Below are 19566 nucleotides of genomic sequence, written 5' to 3'. Positions count from 1 at the left end.
CGCGCGTCCACGGTCTTATTTTATCGACGTGTTGTTACACCACAATTGGTTCAAAGACCACGGGTCGTGTTTTTAAACGAATAAGTGACATGTCGAATAAATCTAGTGCTTCCACTGGATCATTCACCCAAAAAAGGTTAGGGAAACGAACCACCCAAAGACCTGAACAAACAACCCCGGTAGGCCTGGCGTGTTTTAAACACAATCTGCGCGCAGGTAAGTGCCGCTGCTGTCAAGTCGCCATGCAACCGAATGGTCTTTGTTTGATCATTGAGGTCTGGCCCACTGCAGCGAGCCCCATTGTGCTCTCTCTCCCTCCCTCTCTCTCTTTCTGAATGTGCGTGCTTTATGGCTACTTATCAATTTGATCTACATTACGCGCGCCGAATCCTTATTGGGGTTATGCGAGTGCACGTTGGAAGGCGATCACAGGGGGTTTTAATCGGAGCAAAACCCCGTTTTTTTATTATATAAATACACGCTCACAGCCACACTGACTCCTTTATCTGGTTTCCCGGAGAGCCTAGCGGCCTGTTTCCTCATGTCACTACTCCGAAGAGGCAACATGGCGCGCGGAGTTCAGTTTGACCGGAGAGGCCGTGTGGCTGTTTGCGCATTGCAATCATTTCGCGTTCTCGGTCTCCCCTGCGCCAAACGCAGACGCACGGGGGCCTGTCAGGACGGCTGAGCCCGGGAACAATGGGACAGACGCGCAGAAATGTATTTAATAAAAAAATATATATATATATATTAATGTGTGATTATTAAATCATAAAGCTGTTTAACACATTATAGGCCATCCGAAACTTCACCTGGGTTGTTTGTTTGCGTGCGTGCTTGGAAGCGCGTGCGCGCGCGTGCGTGTGTTAGTGAGGGTGAGTGTCACGGCCCTATGCAGACGGGGGGTTGGGTAGCAGTGCCGATTGGTTGCTGCTCACCAACACAGTCGGTCTGGGCTTGTTTTAACATAACCGGGGGCACTTCGACAGCGGGCAATGTAGTAAATAAGCCGCTGTGGCTGTTCCGGGGACCGGTTGTGGCACACTGCATTTCCGCCGCTGTATGATGTTGCAGCCGTACAGGAGATTTACTTGCTATTTTGTATTTAAGGTGACAGTTTTAGGAGAGGGGGGGGCCGCCCCTGATGAGGCGATGAAGTGCAGAGAATGAGAGCTGTGCCTCGGCCTACTGCTAGTGCCGCTGCAGCCGGGATTGTGCAGATCCGCTTTCACAAACCGAGAAAAACACTCGCTTTGTGCCACACTATCAAACATCCGCCGGTGGTTTCACGGTGACCGACCTCCGAATGGTGAGTTTTTCCGCGTTTCCCACGTGTTGACGGTGTTGTGAACTTAGTGGCGATCAGCTCTCTCTTTTTTTTTTTTTTTTTTTTTTTTCTGGCTGAGTGAATAGTAGCTTCCTATGTCGGTGTGTGTGGCTGTAGCTTGTTTGTGTGAGCCGCTCACTCTGTGCCCGTGATGGCTCGGTGTCACCACCTCTACTACAGCCTCGGCGCTCCTCCATTGACTCTGTTAGGCAGCGATCGCCATGACCCACCGCCATCAGACAAAGCGGTAGGCCACTGTTTTCTCATACTTTGTGAATGAAATGTGTGAAAGCAGCGGGCCGGTGGTTGTGTTTCCCTGTTTTGTCTTGTGCGGTCCGACCGGCCCTCTAGTATGGAGGCCACGCAATGTCGGTTTATTAGTCTGTGTGTGTGCGCGCACAGCAACAATCCGTGGCTCCTATGCTCATTTATTGGTTTCTGTTTACTATATATTATTGTCGCTCCGTTTCTACAATGTTTTTTGTTATTTGTGTGTCAGCGTGCTTTAATAGTATTTACAGTAGATAAGTCTCCTGAACGCCCAGAGATTATAGTTGGTGAGAAACTTAAATGGCACATTCCCCTTGTCTAACCTGCCTCTCTTTTTTGTTGTTTATGACAGGATATAGCCATGACAACATGAATCAGTCATACAGGCCGGCTGTTAGGGTAGGCTCAGCGTTTGGCTCGGGTCAGCCAGAGCTGAGACCCCGGAATGGTCTTGTGGGCACTTCTTATGGAAACCAATGTGGCGTTGCCAGACGTGGGTCGGACCAGCCGCCAGCCACTCAGCTGCCGTCCTCCAGCTTCAAACAGCCTGCTGCACTGGGGTACAATCAGCCAGACCGATCTTACTGCTACAGCCCGCTGAAGAGGCTGCACAACCTGAACACTGTGGTCAACAGGCCCGACCTAGAGAGGGACCTCCATCCCAGGAACCACTTGCACTGTGCAAGCCCGATCGACGATGATGACGAGTTCGAGGCGCCGTGCGTCCAGCTGCCCCCTTCACCGGGCAACGACGACACGGAGCCCTTTGACATGAACAGGAACGGCTTCTCCCCTCGCAGTCCTGACAGCACGGAGCGCTGCTCTCCCATCCCCAACGGCTACTTGCATTTCGAGTCCACGCTATTTGACAGCAGTGACATCAAGGAGGAGGCGGAGGACAGTAACAGTGACGACATGGCGCCTTTTCACCACTCCCCAAAGTCCCGTCAGGGCCGAACTCTGACTGACAGTAAGAAAACTAGCGGCTCGGGGCTGGATAAAAGAACATACAAACCTACTGTCTTTAACCTGATGTCCAAAACTATATCGGAACTGAACCCGACACTAAGCCCCAGTGCACTGCCAGAAATCACTATGAGGGATGGGTGGAGCTTCGGTGAGGAGTCGGACAGTGATGGAGAACTTGCCTCTCCTTTTGACCCCGGACTTATTTCACCAGCTGGCACCAACTCTAATGTAAGTCTTATAAACCGTGGATCCATACTCTTTGGCTCTGTGCAACTGAGACTACATGATGTATTCAACATTAGTTATATATTTCTGCTGAGGTCGTAAGATGCCTTAACGTTGAAGTCATAGTAAAGTATAATTTATTGAACCTGGACCACTACCAGCTATAGACCTGTTACAATGAATTGTATCGTGAGTAGGGAGCAAGATTTTAAAAATATGAACATTAGATAATAATAGACATTACAGCTTCCTAAATATTATGTCGTGATGCAAAGATAAGCGATGTGTAGGATGATCTAATCTCTTAATCTGTTATTACATATATCTGGAATTTTAATTCTGATTTGATTCTAGACATGATCTACAATCCCAATGTTTTCTGTATTGGATATTGAAGTGTTTTCCGTTGTCCTGGTCAGTCCAACAGCCCAAAGAAGAAGACTCTTTCTGCAGCGAAACACATGGAAGGGGACTTGGTGTGGGCTAAATTCAACAGACGGCCCTGGTGGCCCTGCCACATCATCTGTGACCCAGACCAGGGGATCTCCTCTAAGATGAAAGGTGGGGCTTCATTCCTAAAGAGTAGTGAAGGAGAGGAAGTTTGATTTCAATTTGCATTTTATTATCAAATCATGTCAAATTGTTTCAACTTGACCTTTACCTGACAGGTGAAATCTAACTCAAGGAATTATACTCTTTGCATGTGTGTGCGCAAGGTAATTACTAATTTGACCCATATTTTTACATTTTGTTTCAGTTCCCAGTCCCCGTCCTTGTCGGATGTATTTCCTGGAGACGATTGGGGAGATTTTAGAAAGTGCGTGGGTCCCCGGGAACGCCGTTCTTCCTTTTGAAGGAGGCCATCAGTTTGCAGACCTACCTGTGTTGAGACGGAGAGGGAAGCAGAAGGAGAAAGACTACAAGTATACGGTAACTGCATGGAATTACTTGAAATATGATAATATACCATATAATCGTAAACCATATTTTTGAACGTTATTTCTGTTCATGGCAGATCCCCAAGAGTTTAATGACTGCGTGGAAAGTCAGTGTGACAGCAGCGGAGGCTATGCTCCCAGATCGACAAAGGAAAACTGAAAGCGTGCTTTCAATATCTGTCAATGGGGAGGAGCGTGTGCCCAGTCCACTCCCTACTGTAAAGCCACAGGAGGCCCCCTCCGGCTCTGTGGATCCGGGTCGACCCACATCACCCAATGTGGCCCCCACCAGAAACGAGCAAAACCCCGTCAAAAACTCTGCTGCGGTTCAGTCCACTAAGAGCAAAGCTTGTAAAAAGAAAAAGAAATGTTTGTCAGACATATTTGGTCATATAGTTGGTGGATCAAAGGAATCATCTACCATCACAAACATGGCGGATCCGTTTTATACAACTGGTACGCTGAAAGATGACCCGAAAGACTCACCTTATGCAGATCTGGATTCAGTCCCAATACTGCATCGTCCTAAACGCACAGCGGTGTCTCCAACCCACGATATGGACAGATCGGTCAGAAAAGAACACGGTTCAGCAAAAGCTAAAACAAAATTTACTGAAAGAGCAAACGATTCTGCAGCTCCCTGTGATTCCTCTCGGATTTTAACACATAAATTGACATCGAAAGACGCACATTCTGAAGAGAGTGTGGGCAGCTGTAATGAATTGTTGTACAGTTCAACTGAAAAGCACTCTATGACTCTTCCTGCCAGCAGTCGTCTGATGACGAGGGCTCTGAGAGCCGAGGAGGAGACCGATCTCAAAGACGTACTGGCCACGAGCCAAAGCTCCACAGATGATTGTCTTAACACACTTACAGATGCACCCGTCAAAAGTGAGAGTTCTCCTCACTGGGAGTCGCCCACCAACGCATCGTCCTCTACGAATCACAGCTCTCCAAAAAGGCGTGCAAGGAAGCCTGATAAGAAGCAGATTCGTAACGGCTCCCTGATGAAGTCTACGTTTGTGGATTCAGGTGTGTCCTCTGTGCAACCGGTTAAGGTCAAGACAGAAATCCCAGATCTATCCTCTCCTACTTCCCCGTCCTCCTCTCTGTCCCCGATGGATGCTTTCCAGGATGTCAAGGAACTCATGTTCAAATCTCTGGTGAAGGAGGACACCAGTGACTCTGAGGCGACTGCGTTTCGGCCTGATACCAATTATAAATTCAGTACCTTCCTGATGCTCCTGAAAGACATGCACGATACCAGAGAACAGGAAGGTAAACCACTGGCTCTCCCGCCGTCGCCGGTCCTGATCAAGGAGGAACCGCTGGTCATCCCTGCTTCTACAGGAGGAGACCTGCCGAAGGGTTCTCACGATGGTTTCGCCCGCGGGATCAAAACCGAGAATGGGAGGTCGGGGAGAACCTCCACGCCCAAAAACACAGCGGGGAAAACCAAGAGCAGGACGAAAGCTATCATGACGGCCGACACCTACCACTGCGAAGGCTTTCCTCTTCGCTCCCAGATTGGGAACTCGGACAAGCAGCGTCGAAAACAAAGGCTACCCGCCAAACTGAATCTCAGCATACCTGGCCTCTCTTCGGACCTGGCCGACTTGGCTTACGGCAGGGAGTTCGTTAGTGGCCACGCAGACTTGGCTGCTCCTGGGTCTCGTCCTCCTGTCGCTGCTGATCCCTCGGCCAGCTACCTCGATAAGAACTCAGGGTCAACAGTGGCTCCAAAGAAGCGCTGGCAGATGGTTGAGGGGGCTGCCGAGAGTAAGGGCGACGTTTTGAGTGAGGTGTCCGTCGAGATGAACGGCTCTTACACCGCGAGAGCATCACCAGATCTGGAAGCGGGAGTTGAGAAGCAGACTGAGAATGACTCGCCCTTCTCGGAGACAAGCAGCTCAGCCGGTAAGACACAAACTGCTGCTGTTTGTTTAGTGAAACAAGTAAATGTTATACCTGGTTAATTGTTGGGTTGAGGCACTGTTTACCCCCAGAAAAAGTCTCCTTGATCTACTGTGGCTTGAATCATGAAATCATCGACCACATCAATAAATATGTAAATGTTTGTGTTGACACAGGGCAATCGGAGAACAAGCGTCTCCGGAAACCAACTAAAAGGCTCCTGGAGTCGACCGAGGAGTATGAACAAATATTTGCCCCAAAAAAGAAAACAAAGAAACACACCTCAGAATCTTCCAAACTAGTAAGATGTTCCTCTGTCTTTTAGTTTCCTCACATTAAGATCTGGTGAAATATAACTTTTATTCACTTGGTTGTTAAATGTTCTGTGTTCAAGAAAATCATTACATTTCCAAATATGGTTCCAAATATGTGTTCAGAAATTCTGATATAATTTCACACCACACGTTTATTATTGGTCCATTATTTATGTTCATCTTGCTGGGTTATCGAGGTTTCACTGCAGGAACAAATGGCACCTTGATAGACTTTTCATTGCTGAAAAATGTAATGCATCATTGAAATGTTAATGTCCCGTTTGCATGCGTGTGCTCAGCAGATATCAGGGATGACAGCACTCCAAGATCTCAGCACCGCGCCAGGATTAATTACCTCAGCCTCGTCTTCTGCTGAGCCCGCCGAGGCTCCGGCAGAGCCGGAACAGAATCCATCTCAGGATGAGCTTTCTTCTGTAGCGTCCTCAGTATCTCCAGCTACAACACAGCCCTCCCTCGATGCAGAGACGGCAGAAGAAACAGATCTACCTCCTGAATCTGGTATACAAGTTTCATAGTGTCTTTAGACTGAACATCATGTTTAATCCAGTGTGAAATATCTCACTGTATCATGTCAAATAGACTGGATTTATGAATTTTTGTTCCATTATTTATTTGTTTTTGACCTTTTTTTGCTGTAGACACAGGGTTATTGGTCCAAGAAAGAAAGAGGCCAAGGAAGTTGTCGCACAAGGTGCTGGAATGTACCATAGAAGAAGTGTCTGTCGCTCACACAAAGAAGAAGGTATGTTGGGAGTTAGATGGCAGCGGGGGAGTGTTCCAACTATCCCAGTAAGTGTTTGGTACTGGGACATGTTGAATGTATTTCATAATCTGTTTGTATTTCTAGGAGCCAAAGCGAGAAGAAAACTTGGAAAGAAAGAAAACTCAGGTACTATAAAAGCACAAACCCAAATACAACCACAATGTACAACCCACCAACAACATGCTAATAATACATTTCACTAAACGCAATCAAATCTCACATGGGATAGGTTGGATCAGTGAAGAAGGACAAGCCTGCGCCCAGCACACCCTCTGTCCCCACTGCTGCCCCCCAGCACTCAGAAAGCCAGGATCTCCTAGAGGCCTTCACTCCAAGTGGGCCTCCCAGCCCCCAAGGATCCAAGACCCCCAGGCAGGAAGTGGAGTTGGAGGCCTGCAGCACTGAGAAGAAACAAAACGTACACACTGGAACACTAACTCCCAAACCCGAGGTGGGCATGTGGTATTGATCAGTTAGTTCACTGGCCATCCAAGAGGAGAATAACCTGTAGCATAGCATCCACGAGTGTAACAGCGGCTTTCTTCGTCTCTTTAGGTGCTGCCTGTCAGTTTGAACGACAGCCTCCCTTCTCACGTGGATGTCAAAGGGAAAATGGGAGCTTCGTCCTTAAAGGAGAATGTCTGTCAGGTGAGATGATCTACCTTTTTACTTTTTATGGCTTGGCTCCTGGCACACAATGTATTTATAATATGTGTGTGTGTGCAGGTGTGTGAGAGGACAGGAGACCTGCGTGTGTGCGATGGCCACTGTTATGGAGCCTTCCACCCGCAGTGTATCGGCCAGTCAGCGGCTCCAAAGGGGAAATTCATCTGCCGCGAATGCAACGCTGGTGGGTGCACTTAGTGTATGATGTGGGGCCGAATCCGTCACTCGTCATAATGTGTGTGTCCTTAAACACAAATGTGTTACCAATGTATTTCTATTGCTTTCAGGCGTCCACACATGCTTTGTGTGTAAGAAGTCTGGCAACGGGGTAAAGCGCTGCATTATACCGTTGTGTGGGAAGTTCTACCACAGCGACTGTATACTGGCGTACTCGGCCACCCAGCCACATAACAAAGGCGCCCGCTGCCCTCTGCACGTGTGCCTGTCCTGCCACATCACCAACCCTCTCAACGTGTGCAGCTCCAAAGGTGAGCTCCACTTTTGCTTCTGGATTTAAAATGCGTGATATGATAACATGTGACAAATGGTTCACAGATATTTGAAGCTGTGTTGATTTCACAGCATCATGCATATCCTGATTTTTATTTTAATCGTTTTTTTTGTTGTTTTTGAGGACCATAGGAGTAAGGTCAGGTTATACTGAGTCCTTGACTACATGTTCTACCTGCTTAGCAACAATTTATGTGGGCTGAGAGGCTAATAAAACATTCCTGAGCACCACCAGCACCGTATTTAGTGTCGACTGTCCAGAAAATGTTGTTTTTCCTTAAACCAAATTCTGATCCTGGTATCACTACGTCACTTTTCTTGGTCATCACATGCTTAGTTTAATCTCTTTGTTCTTATCTGACATTCCTGCAGCCCATTAACAACTTTGGTTGTATTGTTGGTTTATTGTTGCACAGCTGCACTTAAATGCCCAGATGTGCATGGATTAAGCTGTATTTGCTCCTCTGTATTTCTTTTATCGTAGGTCGCTTGGCTCGATGCGTACGCTGCCCTGTGGCCTATCATGCCAATGACAACTGCATGGCAGCGGGCAGCTTGGTGCTGGCAAACAACAGCTTCCTTTGTCCAAACCACTTCACTCCCCGCAAGGGCTGCAAGAACCATGAACACATCAACGTGAGCTGGTGCTTTGTGTGCTCAGAGGGTGAGTCTGGTCTTGATTAATGGTAATCCTGATCATCATCAAAACAGCTTTACTGCTGTGATCATGAATCATTTATAATATGCATTCAGATGTGAAACTGTCTCATCTATTTTTCCAGGTTTCAAATGTTGATAAAAGTGTAAAAAAAAAAGTGTTTGCTTTGGGAAATGCGCTGTGCTTTATTCTTGCGTAAAGCTTAATGTGTTGTAAATGAATTTTTATGCTCCTGCTATTCTGTAATTAAATGCTCCCTCTGGCAAACGTGCTGCACTTAAAGGACTATGTCTTTGCATTAGCACGTTTTGAGTTTAGCAACGTTATTACTAACGGATGAATGAAAACAGGCACAGTCACAGTTGAGTTAATTTGATTTATCTCCTCGTGTGTATATATATATAAATCGTTTATGCCTCACAAATGTGTACAATTGCTTGATTTCCTGTTCATTCTATTTGGTTGTAAATCGAATACGTTTCGTTAGTTTTAGAGTGTTGATTAAATAATAAACGGGCCGTGGGCTCTGACAGCGTGTCGCTAACTGATAATGAAAATGACCTAAAGTGTGTGTTTTGCTGTGGTTTTTGTAGGGGGCAGTCTGCTGTGCTGCGAGGCCTGTCCTGCTGCTTTCCATCAGGAATGTTTGAATATTGAGATGCCTCAGGGCAGCTGGTTCTGCAACGACTGCAAAGCCGGAAAGAGGCCTCGCATTAAGGACATACTGTGGGTCAAGTGGGGGCGCTACAGGTAAGGCTGCAACACGACACGCAGTGGCCCTCAGCAACAGCCAAATGTGTTGTGTATCTCTAAAACCCGATCTGACTCTTTAGGTGGTGGCCTGCAGAAGTCTGCCTGGCCAAAGATGTTCCAAATAACATCTTGAGAATGAAACATGAGGTGGGAGAGTTCCCAGTGCAGTTCTTTGGCTCCAAAGATTTTGTGTGGACGTACCAGGCCAGAGTCTTCCCCTACATGGACGGTGACACTCAAAACATCGAGAAAATGGGAAAGGGTGCAGATGCAGTGTACAAAAAGGGTATGTATTTCTGTCCATTTTTTAATTTTATATTATATCTGCTTTGAGAATTACAGTCTACGTTGATATTTAGGTTGTAATTGTCGGAGTAAAGATTATTTAATTTTGCATCTATAGCCCTGACTGAAGCAGCAGAGCGGTTCAAAAAGCTGCAGGCAGAAAAGGAGATGAAGCAGCTTCAGGAGGACAGAAAAAATGACAAGAAACCTCCTCCATACAGGCACATTAAGGTACTGAGTCGCCACATACTCATTACACTGTTCTCTCCTAAGTGGAGAGCACTTTAATGAGACATACGGATGTCTGTCCCTTAGGTCAACCGGCCAATTGGGAAGGTGCAGATCTTCACTGCGGACCTGTCCGAGATCCCACGCTGCAACTGCAAGGCGTCTGACGAGAACCCGTGTGGCATCGACTCGGAGTGCATTAATCGCATGCTGATGTACGAGTGCCACCCTCAGGTGTGCGCAGCGGGGGAGCGATGCCAGAACCAGGCCTTCACCAAGCGCGAGTACACGCCGGTGGAGATTTTCAGGTCGCTGTCCTGCGGCTGGGGTTTAGTGGGCGTGTCGGACATCAAGAAGGTACGTCCGAAGAGATCAGATGATGGCAACGGTGTGCGACCATCAAACCGTCATTTATCTCTCTCCGTTATTAAAGCTCTCTCTTGTTCCTTTTCTGCGGCGTCTAAGGGAGCCTTTGTGAGTGAATATGTGGGAGAAGTGATCGATGAAGAGGAGTGCCGAGCCAGGATAAAACACGCCCAGGAGAGCGACATCTGTAACTTCTACATGCTTACACTGGACAAGGTGCTTCTGAGCGTGTTGACCACACACACACACACACAACTTGCTAAGTTGTATCATGTACAGAGGGTTGTGTTCTTTGTGCAAACCGGTTCGTATTTTGTTTTCCCAGGACCGGATCATTGATGCCGGGCCCAAAGGGAACCAGGCTCGCTTCATGAACCACTGCTGCCAGCCGAACTGTGAGACTCAGAAGTGGACTGTGAACGGGGACACCAGGGTGGGACTATTCGCTCTGCAAGACATCCCAAAAGGTTTGAGGGAGATCTCATATTAGTGTTTTGTGTAAATGAATGCAACTGTTCCCCATTCATTTAAAACCTACACATGTGAGCGCAGCATAGATCTAATACAACATGAACATTAGGTGTGGAGCTGAATTTCAACTACAACCTGGAGTGTCTCGGCAATGGGAAAACTGCCTGTAAATGTGGAGCGCCCAACTGCAGCGGTTTCCTGGGTGTCCGGCCAAAGGTAAAAGCTTTAGAAAACACGTTTGCCATCCCCGGCCTTAATGTAAAACTTCAAAGCAGAGCTGCCTTGTAACCTCTTGTCTTGTTTTCTTGTTCAGAACCAGCCGTCGGCTGAGAAACTGAAGGAAGGTAAGAGGAGGCACCCCATGAAGAGGAAGACCAAGCAAGTGGTGACCAAGGAGAGGGAAGACGAGTGCTTCAGCTGTGGGGACGGGGGCCAGATCGTGTCCTGTAAGAAGCCGGGTTGCCCGAAGGTCTATCACGCTGACTGTCTCAACCTGGCCAAGAGGCCTGCAGGCAAGTAGAGGTGGAGGGCCGATGACTTTAAGCCCAAATTCTACGAATAAAGGGACACTACGCAGTCTAACGTCTCTCCATGAGCTTTATAACACGGAGCTGTCGTTTACATCACATATTAATGGCAATGATGTTGTCTGCAGGGCGATGGGAGTGTCCCTGGCACCAGTGTGACGTCTGTGGTAAAGAGGCGGCTTCGTTCTGTGAAATGTGCCCCAGCTCGTACTGCAAGGAGCATCGTGAAGGCACGCTCTTCATCTCCAAGCTGGACGGCAAGCTGTCCTGCAGTGAACATGACCCCTGTGGTCCTGACCCACTGGAGCCCGGGGAGATTCGTGAGTATGTGCCCAACATGACCTCCGTGAGGCCCGGGGCCATGACCGCGCCGGTCACGCTCGGCCCAGACTCCGGAGGGGACGACTCTGCTCACGCCACTTCCCCTTCTGGCCAAGATGTGTCAGCCGGCCAGGGGCCTCCACCTCGCCTCTACATCAACACAAAGACCGCTACCTCGAGCTTCATTCCCTCCAGCAGGTCTTACTGTCCAGACAGGACTGAAGGGAAAGGGTTTTCCTCTCCCACCTCCTCCAAGGACGAGAGAGAGGACGGCGAGTTGGAGGACGGGGAGGTGTGTGGGTTAGAGATGGAGGAGATGGAGGACATGGAGGACGTGGAAGACGACGATGACGACGACGCAGAGGAGGAAGAGGATGACATGGAGGAGATGGAGATAGTGGAGGACGAGGAGGATGAGCCACTGTATGGGAGCGATCTGCTGGAGGAAGGCGACGAGGAAGAGGAGGATGAAGGGGGGGATGTTTATGACACTTGGGGTGATTATGTGGATGAAGATGATGATGATGATGATGATGGAGAGGTGGAGGGGGAGGACTTGGAGGAGTGGGGAAGAGTGGAGGATGATGACAAGTGAACGGTCCACCCTTCTCATTCATAACTACTCAGCAAAAACTCTCAATAGACATTCAAAGGACTTAAAAAAAAGTTAGTGAACGACTGAGAGTTGGATATTTTGGTACCTACTTGAACGCGACACTGCCTTCACTTTGGTACCGCGTTGCCTTCTCATCCCCAGACTGCTGGACTGACAGTGGGGAGGGGTACTGGTGCTAAGGCTCAAGGACTTACTCAGTCCATCTCTTTATACTTTTGTCGATATGTTTGTGTCTGGTGCTGTTATGTTCTTTTGTTCATTCTTCTCATCATTGTTTACATTTTTTGGACTTTTTTTATGATTGGAATATAAGAAAAATGTGAGAAGTTTCACCTGACCAAACAGTCTCCGTAAGGACATCTTCTGTTCTTGTTACTGTCTTAACCTTGTGTTTCTAATTACAAGAGGTGAACAAAATAGTGTGGTCCATGATACCATTAGGCACAACAATACCTGCTCGGTGCTTCTGAGGAAAAAAATAAACTCCACCGGAGTCATCGAGATGATTCTTCTCACTACAAAAACAGTCTGTCCTCTTTGTGGTTTACAGTTTCTGTTAACAGGTGGACCAGAACCCAGAGAGGTAAAGCAATGTCAGGGCAAATCCTCCAATCTCTAAATGAACCACATATCTAACTAACACTTGCTTTGCATCCGTCACTTCTGTTCCATTCACTAAGTTAGAAAATAAAATCAAAGTACTTATTCACCTGGCATCCGGTATTTCGTTCCCTTACAGTCACATCTGGCACAACAAATCTTCTCTTAAAGAGTCAAGTCGACCTATCACAAGGCTGTATGTATTGTCATCATAAACCTTGCATAACACATCATTCAAAGGGAGATGTACTATACAGGGGGAGGCTGTAAATGAAGAAAAAACTATTCATAAACAGCTGTGCATTATGTTGATAGTATTTTCAATTTATCATTCATGGTCAGAGCAAGCTCCATGGGGACCCCAGGGCAGAACTGAGCTGTCCTCTATTAATCCCTTGCCCCTCACACTTTCTGTGCAAAGCATATTTCCATGCCATCATATGACTCGACCTCAATGAATAATTTGCAACACAAATGAAGAAAAAAAACTGCAAATAATCAGGTCATAAAACAAATACAAAGGCTCACCTCAGGGTACTTATATCAGTTGATATGGTGCTTTGGTGTTGCCTATTCCCAAACATTCCATTTAAAAAAAATTAATTACCACAGAACCATTAGACACAGGGAGCCTGGGCTGGTTGCCTGGTATGCACTGTTGGCAATCTGGCAGGGCAAAGTGTGCTTGTTCCCCTAATTCGCTGCTGTGACTGGAGCATCGTTTGCATTTTAGATGTACTATTAACAAATATAACATATTCTACAACACAACAAAAATGAGAAAATGATTTAAATGACACCACCATGTAGCCTAAACAACAAATACAGCGAGGTTGAAGGGATGCGTGGCGAAGAGTTCATGCAGTTCGTCCACTAGATGTCGCTGTCTTAAGCAGCGGTGGTGATTTCAACACCACAGAAGAAGAAAGGACGTGACGTAGCTGTTGTAGATGTAAAATGGTGACTGTCGTGCGTTAGAACATCGCGGACGAGCTCAAACACAGAGAAATACACAGAGGAACCACCGTTTTTACGGGGGAACATCGCTGTTATTTGTTGGATCTTAACAAGGTAACAAAGTTATTTATCTGAGGGTCATAAGAGGCAAAATAACGTCTCTTAGTTCACGTTCAAGTCGCTCGGTTGATAAACAGCTAACGGTAGGCTAGCTAAAGTGAGAGCGACGGTAGCTTCCCTTTTAACTTTTGATAACTGCACAAAATCACACACACTGCTGGTCGAGCATTAGCAAAACGTAATATATAAACACATGCAGAACAGACGCGTTTCTACCCGCTGTGTTGAACTGCGGCTGAACTGAAAGCACGTACATCCTTGCTGGCAGGTTCAACCATGGCGGAAGAGGCTACCGTTACCGCGGAGGGGATCGTGGGGTTGGAGGAGCCCAAAAAGATGACCAGGGAGGACTGGAGGAAGAAGAAGGAGCTGGAGGAGCAGAGGAAGCTGGGAAACGCTCCAGCTGAGGTGGACGAGGAGGGGAAGTAAGTCCGTCTGCGCAGAGAGAATGCTCGTTGGGTCTAAATGCTGCGGTTCAGCTCACAACGTGTCCATAACTGGATATGTAAAATGTGTTAATGCATATACCAGAAATCGTCATACTGATAAATAATATGAACGAATATATATTAATAATATAATTTCTATATGATAAATATAAAAACGGACACAGAAGGGGATACAATATGTTCATGGTAAAATAGTAGGTCAGTTTCAAGTAATGCAGTTTTCAAATCGGTGGGTATAGGCATTATTGGGACAGTATTCTACATCAGTGTCCTGGGGACATGGTTATGTGTAACACGGGGGGAACATTATTAAACGTTACACCCACTGGACATGCTGCTTCATCTGTGCTCATTTACAGTATTAACTCAATCAGGAGATGGTGGAATTCAGTTCAATGATGGCTCTATGATTTAAAAAAAATAATAATTTGAGCCTGGAAGTGCTGGTCTTTAGCACTGTGCAGTATCTACTTGATGGCAGCCCAGAGAAGAGACGGTGATGGGATGCATCCCAGGATGCTGTTGATAAACACCTCTCTCAGTCCCTGAGCAGGGACTCTTGGAATCCCATCAGGCCCCCTGACCTTCTTGACATTCACAGTGCTGTGGATCTGCCTCACCTCCCATGTCTGTGTAGTGTGAGATTGGTGGATAGCAGCAGTGTTTGGCCCCTCAAATAGGGCAAAGAAATGGTTTGATTCCTCTGCCAGGGGGGCATTATTGCCTGCAGGTGTCAGTGATGTCCTGAATTCCCTGCTTCATGAATGTCGCGTCCCTTTTTGTGAAGTGGTCCTCAATCTTCATTGTCATTCAGGTTATTTAATCCAGAGAATGTCCCATCAAACCCAGAGAAGACATGAAACAACCATGCCCCATTTACTGACATATTCACAGTGAAGCTCCTATTTTAATATTTATGTGACCCACTTGTGCTGCTTCCTGTCTTTTCCAGGGACATTAACCCTCACATCCCACAGTATATTTCATCGGTGCCGTGGTACATCGACCCATCCAAAAGGCCTACGCTAAAGCATCAGAGACCACAGGATGAAATCGAGCCACCATATTCAAATATTGGAGAGTGGTACAAGAGAGGAGTGCAGGAGGTGAGAGAGCGAATCGATGATTCTTTCATGCAGCCATTACAAGTGCACTTTAGAGCTAAAAGCTAAAAAATGTTTCCCCCCAAATAGACCACTGTCACCACTAAGTTTCGTAAGGGAGCTTGTGAAAATTGTGGTGCCCTTACTCACAAGAAGAAAGACTGCTTGGAGGTATTTTATTTTTCGCTACATTTCTTACATTAAATGAATGTTATATCCGACATAAATATAGTCAACCTGACCTTGCTGTTTTCTCACCAGCGACCCAGGAGAGTCGGGGCGAAGTTCACAGGCACCAGCATAGCTCCAGATGAACACAGTCAGGTGCAGATTTCCTTGGACTATGATGGGAAGCGAGATCGCTGGAATGGGTATAACCCCGAAGAACACCACCGCATCGTGGAAGAGTACGCCAAAGTAGATCTGGTAAGTGGTGAATCAACTCTGAGTGTTTTGTTTGTTGAGAAAGTAATAACAAACTTTGGTGACATCATATAATATCTGCCAATATGAGAAAAAACTCCCAAGTTTTCCACATATATCTGACTTTGTATTTATTTCTGCCTCTCAGGCCAAAAGGACGCTGAAGGCACAGAAGCTCCAGGATGAGCTGGCCTCTGGAAAACTGGATCAATCTGTAAGTGTTCAGTCCAGATCATAATAATTACGGATCGCATTGTTTAATTTAAGTGATAAAATGTAGTTTCTTGTCTGGTAGACAAACCTTTAATTCTTTGAAACGTTTCTCTGCAGGAGCGGGAACACGACAGCGAGGATGAGGATGAAGATAAATATGCAGATGACATCGACATGCCCGGTCAGAACTTTGACTCCAAGAGACGGATCACTGTTAGGAATCTGCGTATCAGAGAAGACACGGCAAAAGTAAGAGGCCGGTTGCTTAATGCTGGGCTACTAATTCACTCTTTGCTGTCCAACTGAGATGATACTTGGACTAAGTGTTCCTCTCTCCGAGATGACCAATAATCTATTATTAATAATCTACTATTCATGTCTGTTTCTCACAGTACTTGAGGAATTTGGATCCAAATTCGGCATATTATGATCCAAAGACTCGCGCTATGAGAGAGAACCCGTATTCCAACACTGGCATGAACCCTGACGAGTAAGTTGTTGTTGTATGTCCTCGTGGATCAAAAATGATCATTGGCTCGCCTTGAGATCATAATTTTGATCCTTTTTGTCCAACAGGGTGGGGTATGCTGGAGACAACTTTGCTCGCTATAGTGGAGCCACTATCAACATGGCTCAAACACAGTGTAAGTCACCGGGATACTTTCCTGCCCTCTTCAGCCCATCACCATCTACACTCTCTCGTTTTTCAATTTGCTGATTTGGAAAATTAAAGTAACAGGACTTTTTTGTTTCACTATATTTGACGACTGTAGTGATAGTGAGAGTTTAGTGTCTACCGGGATTATTGGTACATTGCACTATTACAGCATTATGGAGCAATGAGACATTTACACAACAGCCGCAAGCGTCTATGCCCTGACAAGACAAATGGTTGTTTGTTATGTGCTTTAGTCACATCTTGGCTAGGACTAGTTCACACGTGTATTCTCCTGTATCTGTAGGTTCTTCCTCTAGTTCTTACTTTAGTCACATGGCCACCAAAACTGATTTGAGCAAGGTCAAAAAAGGAAATATTGCTTAGAAGTAGATACGGTACAAACAATGAACAAATAAAGTGTCATACCGTAACTGAGCGAACATCAGTGACATTTCAATTGAAGGTTACAGTGATATCTCACAGTAGTGGTTACTATTACATAGTTAAAGTTAAATCCTGTTCATTTAATCACTAGCTGCCTGACGTCACACGTTGTTGCAAACATCATTTAATTAAACGATTTCACTATCACAGTACCCCCTGTTGTTAGCATGTGCATGTTTCGGTCTAAAAATAAAAAAAAAAGACTATAAATATTGTTATTTTCCCAACCAAAGCCATGTCTTCTGTTCTAACGGTATAACGTGATAGATATGAGACGGCAGAGGCAATGGTAAATCTGATAATTCCCTGCTCTCACACACATCAGACAGACCGGACAAATCGCATTCCCTCTCAAAGAGCTCCCGTATCTTGTAAATAATTAGCAGTGCTTCATCTTGTGACAGTGTTTGCCTGGGAGGCCTACGAGCGAGGCTCTGAGGTGCATCTGCAAGCTGATCCCACCAAGCTGGAGCTGCTCCATCGGTCCTTCAAGGTCAAGAAGGAGGACTTCAAAGAGACACAGAGGGACGGCATTCTAGAGAGGGTAACACAGCTGAGCAGCGGGCTGTTATGCCATTTGGTGTTGATTGTTCCTTCTGGCCGAAGACGTCACTGATGTTTGTGCTTCTGTGTGTGACGATCACAGTATGGAGGTGAAGAGCATTTGGATGCGCCGCCACGGGAGTTGCTGTTGGCCCAGACGGAAGACTATGTAGAGTACTCTCGTCACGGCGCCGTGCTGAAGGGACTTGAGAAGGCCGTGGCCCGCTCCAAGTATGAGGAGGACGTGCTTATCAATAACCACACCGTAAGAACAGCAGAACACACTGTGGAAAAGCTTCTTGCAGTATTTTTTGTCCTATTTTGTTTGTCTGTATTCTTAAAAAGAATCTCCTGTCTTTAGTGTATTTGGGGCTCCTTCTGGACGGACGGCTACTGGGGATACAAGTGTTGTCACTCCATGGTCAAACAAAGTTACTGCACAGGAGACACTGGAATTGGAATAGTAAGTAGATGTGCTGAAACTGTGTGATACACACAGTACTTTGGTATCTTTTAGCTTTGTGACTTACATTTGTTTTTTTTCTCTCTCGTCATAACCTGAAGAACAACACAGACTGCGTTCCATTTGAAGAGGGACTGACTGAGTTACAGGAGGAAGAAGAGCCCAAGACTCTGCTGGAAGTAAGCCGTGCTGAAGAGTTTAAGATTGTAACGGGCCCTGTTCATGATCATGTCCTATTTACGTTAACTGTGTCGATGCTTTTAATCCCCAGATGCATCGAGATAAGATGAAAGAGAAGAAGAAGAAAAAGAAGAACAAGAAGGACAAGAAGCACGGCTCTGACAGCAGCGATTCAGAGGATGAGGAAAAGAAGAAGGAAAAGCTGAAGAAGGTAAAGTTTATTTTTGTGGGTTTTTTTTTTTTAGAGGACAAATGGTGGTTCTGTGTTCGTTTCCCTGTATATCTGGTTTGGCTGACCTCCAACGTGTTTCTTCCTCCCAGGCACTGGAAGCAGAGGACAAGCGGGTGAAGCACATCGAGGCAATAATGCAGGTGGAAGAGAGGAAAAGGCCGTACACCAGCTTGCAGGAAGTAAAGGCGCCCACTGAGGAGGAGATGGAGGCCTTCCGCATGAAACGCTGCCGGGCAGATGATCCCATGGCTTCCTTCCTGGGACAGTGAGCCGCTGACTCCCTAAACTCTCCTGAAGGACTCGTACCAGAGCCGCCGCTCGGTGGAAAACATGTCTCAGACTCGTAAAAAGTCTACTTTCATCTCGTAAACTTGCAGCAGGAAACGTCTGTTGCTTTTACAGATGTGGCAGAAAATGTACAGTGTTTTGTTAATTGTTATTTTGAATACTTTTTGTTTTGGATGCCACAGGTTGATGAGACTTAACTTCAAGTTTCCCTCGGTCTCAACAGTAGTTTCAGGAGCGAGAATAGTTTTAATGGGACTAATTCATCATTTTTTAAATAAAATATACCGTATATTTGTTTGAATACTTTGTCTTGTGTAAAAAGGTTTTCTTTTATGCACATTGATCACCATCATTGTCTGATATATTCTTCAGTGGTCATGGATGATGGATACGGATGTATTTTAGGAAAAAGGAACTGAAAGAAGAAAATAAAGCATATTTTCCTACAGATTCAAAAAGGTTCTCTCACCGTTACTTGCAAGGAGTTGAGCTCGTTAGCAACAGTGGATCAATGTGCATTCTGTGCTTTTTATATTGCTTGCTACAAAAATAGCTTTGGGTGCAAATCTACAAGCTAACTGTCTCGTACTTACTTTTATTATTGAATGCTCAGCTCCACTGTCACACAATTTAAACATCCCAACTCATTTTCATTCGTTGACGGTTGAAGCTAAACACAAGTCTACAGAACCGTATGTGCCTGTTGATTATGAACATGTGGTCACATTTCTTATGTTGTTGTTGCTATTAG

General features: G+C 46.1%; 2 protein-coding genes across 5 annotated transcripts; both read left to right on the top strand.

The window, feature by feature from the left end:
• Positions 1-862: 862 nt before the first annotated feature.
• On the top strand, positions 863-12559 carry nsd1a (nuclear receptor binding SET domain protein 1a). Of its 3 annotated transcripts, none has more exons than XM_084009103.1 (23): positions 863-1309; positions 1950-2794; positions 3211-3352; positions 3549-3721; positions 3807-5646; positions 5820-5944; positions 6257-6476; positions 6617-6720; positions 6826-6867; positions 6971-7192; positions 7297-7389; positions 7468-7591; positions 7695-7895; positions 8402-8581; positions 9169-9325; positions 9409-9614; positions 9732-9844; positions 9929-10198; positions 10307-10423; positions 10533-10674; positions 10788-10894; positions 10992-11190; positions 11334-12559. In XM_084009103.1, exons 2-23 carry the CDS (start codon positions 1967-1969, stop codon positions 12119-12121), a joined length of 6393 nt encoding a protein of 2130 aa, XP_083865229.1. In that variant the 5' UTR covers positions 863-1309; positions 1950-1966; the 3' UTR covers positions 12122-12559. The 3 variants fall into 3 exon arrangements, with proteins under 3 accessions (XP_083865229.1, XP_083865230.1, XP_083865228.1); XM_084009104.1 differs by lacking the exon at positions 863-1309 and adding an exon at positions 1414-1574 and having other exon boundaries at positions 6260-6476; XM_084009102.1 differs by lacking the exon at positions 863-1309 and adding an exon at positions 1414-1574.
• Positions 12560-13674: 1115 nt separating this feature from the next.
• slu7 (SLU7 homolog, splicing factor) lies at positions 13675-19106 on the top strand. Of its 2 annotated transcripts, XM_084010576.1 has the most exons (15): positions 13675-13813; positions 14088-14244; positions 15221-15374; positions 15462-15542; positions 15633-15797; positions 15943-16008; positions 16125-16256; positions 16400-16497; positions 16584-16651; positions 17514-17653; positions 17756-17917; positions 18014-18115; positions 18217-18294; positions 18387-18506; positions 18617-19106. In XM_084010576.1, exons 2-15 carry the CDS (start codon positions 14096-14098, stop codon positions 18794-18796), a joined length of 1695 nt encoding a protein of 564 aa, XP_083866702.1. In that variant the 5' UTR covers positions 13675-13813; positions 14088-14095; the 3' UTR covers positions 18797-19106. The 2 variants fall into 2 exon arrangements, with proteins under 2 accessions (XP_083866702.1, XP_083866703.1); XM_084010577.1 differs by lacking the exon at positions 13675-13813 and having other exon boundaries at positions 14041-14244.
• Positions 19107-19566: the final 460 nt, after the last annotated feature.

This window comes from Eutrigla gurnardus (assembly GCF_963514095.1).
Source record: "Eutrigla gurnardus genome assembly, chromosome: 5".
Lineage (NCBI taxonomy): Eukaryota > Metazoa > Chordata > Actinopteri > Perciformes > Triglidae > Eutrigla > Eutrigla gurnardus.
This window is presented reverse-complemented; position numbering and strand designations above follow the sequence as displayed.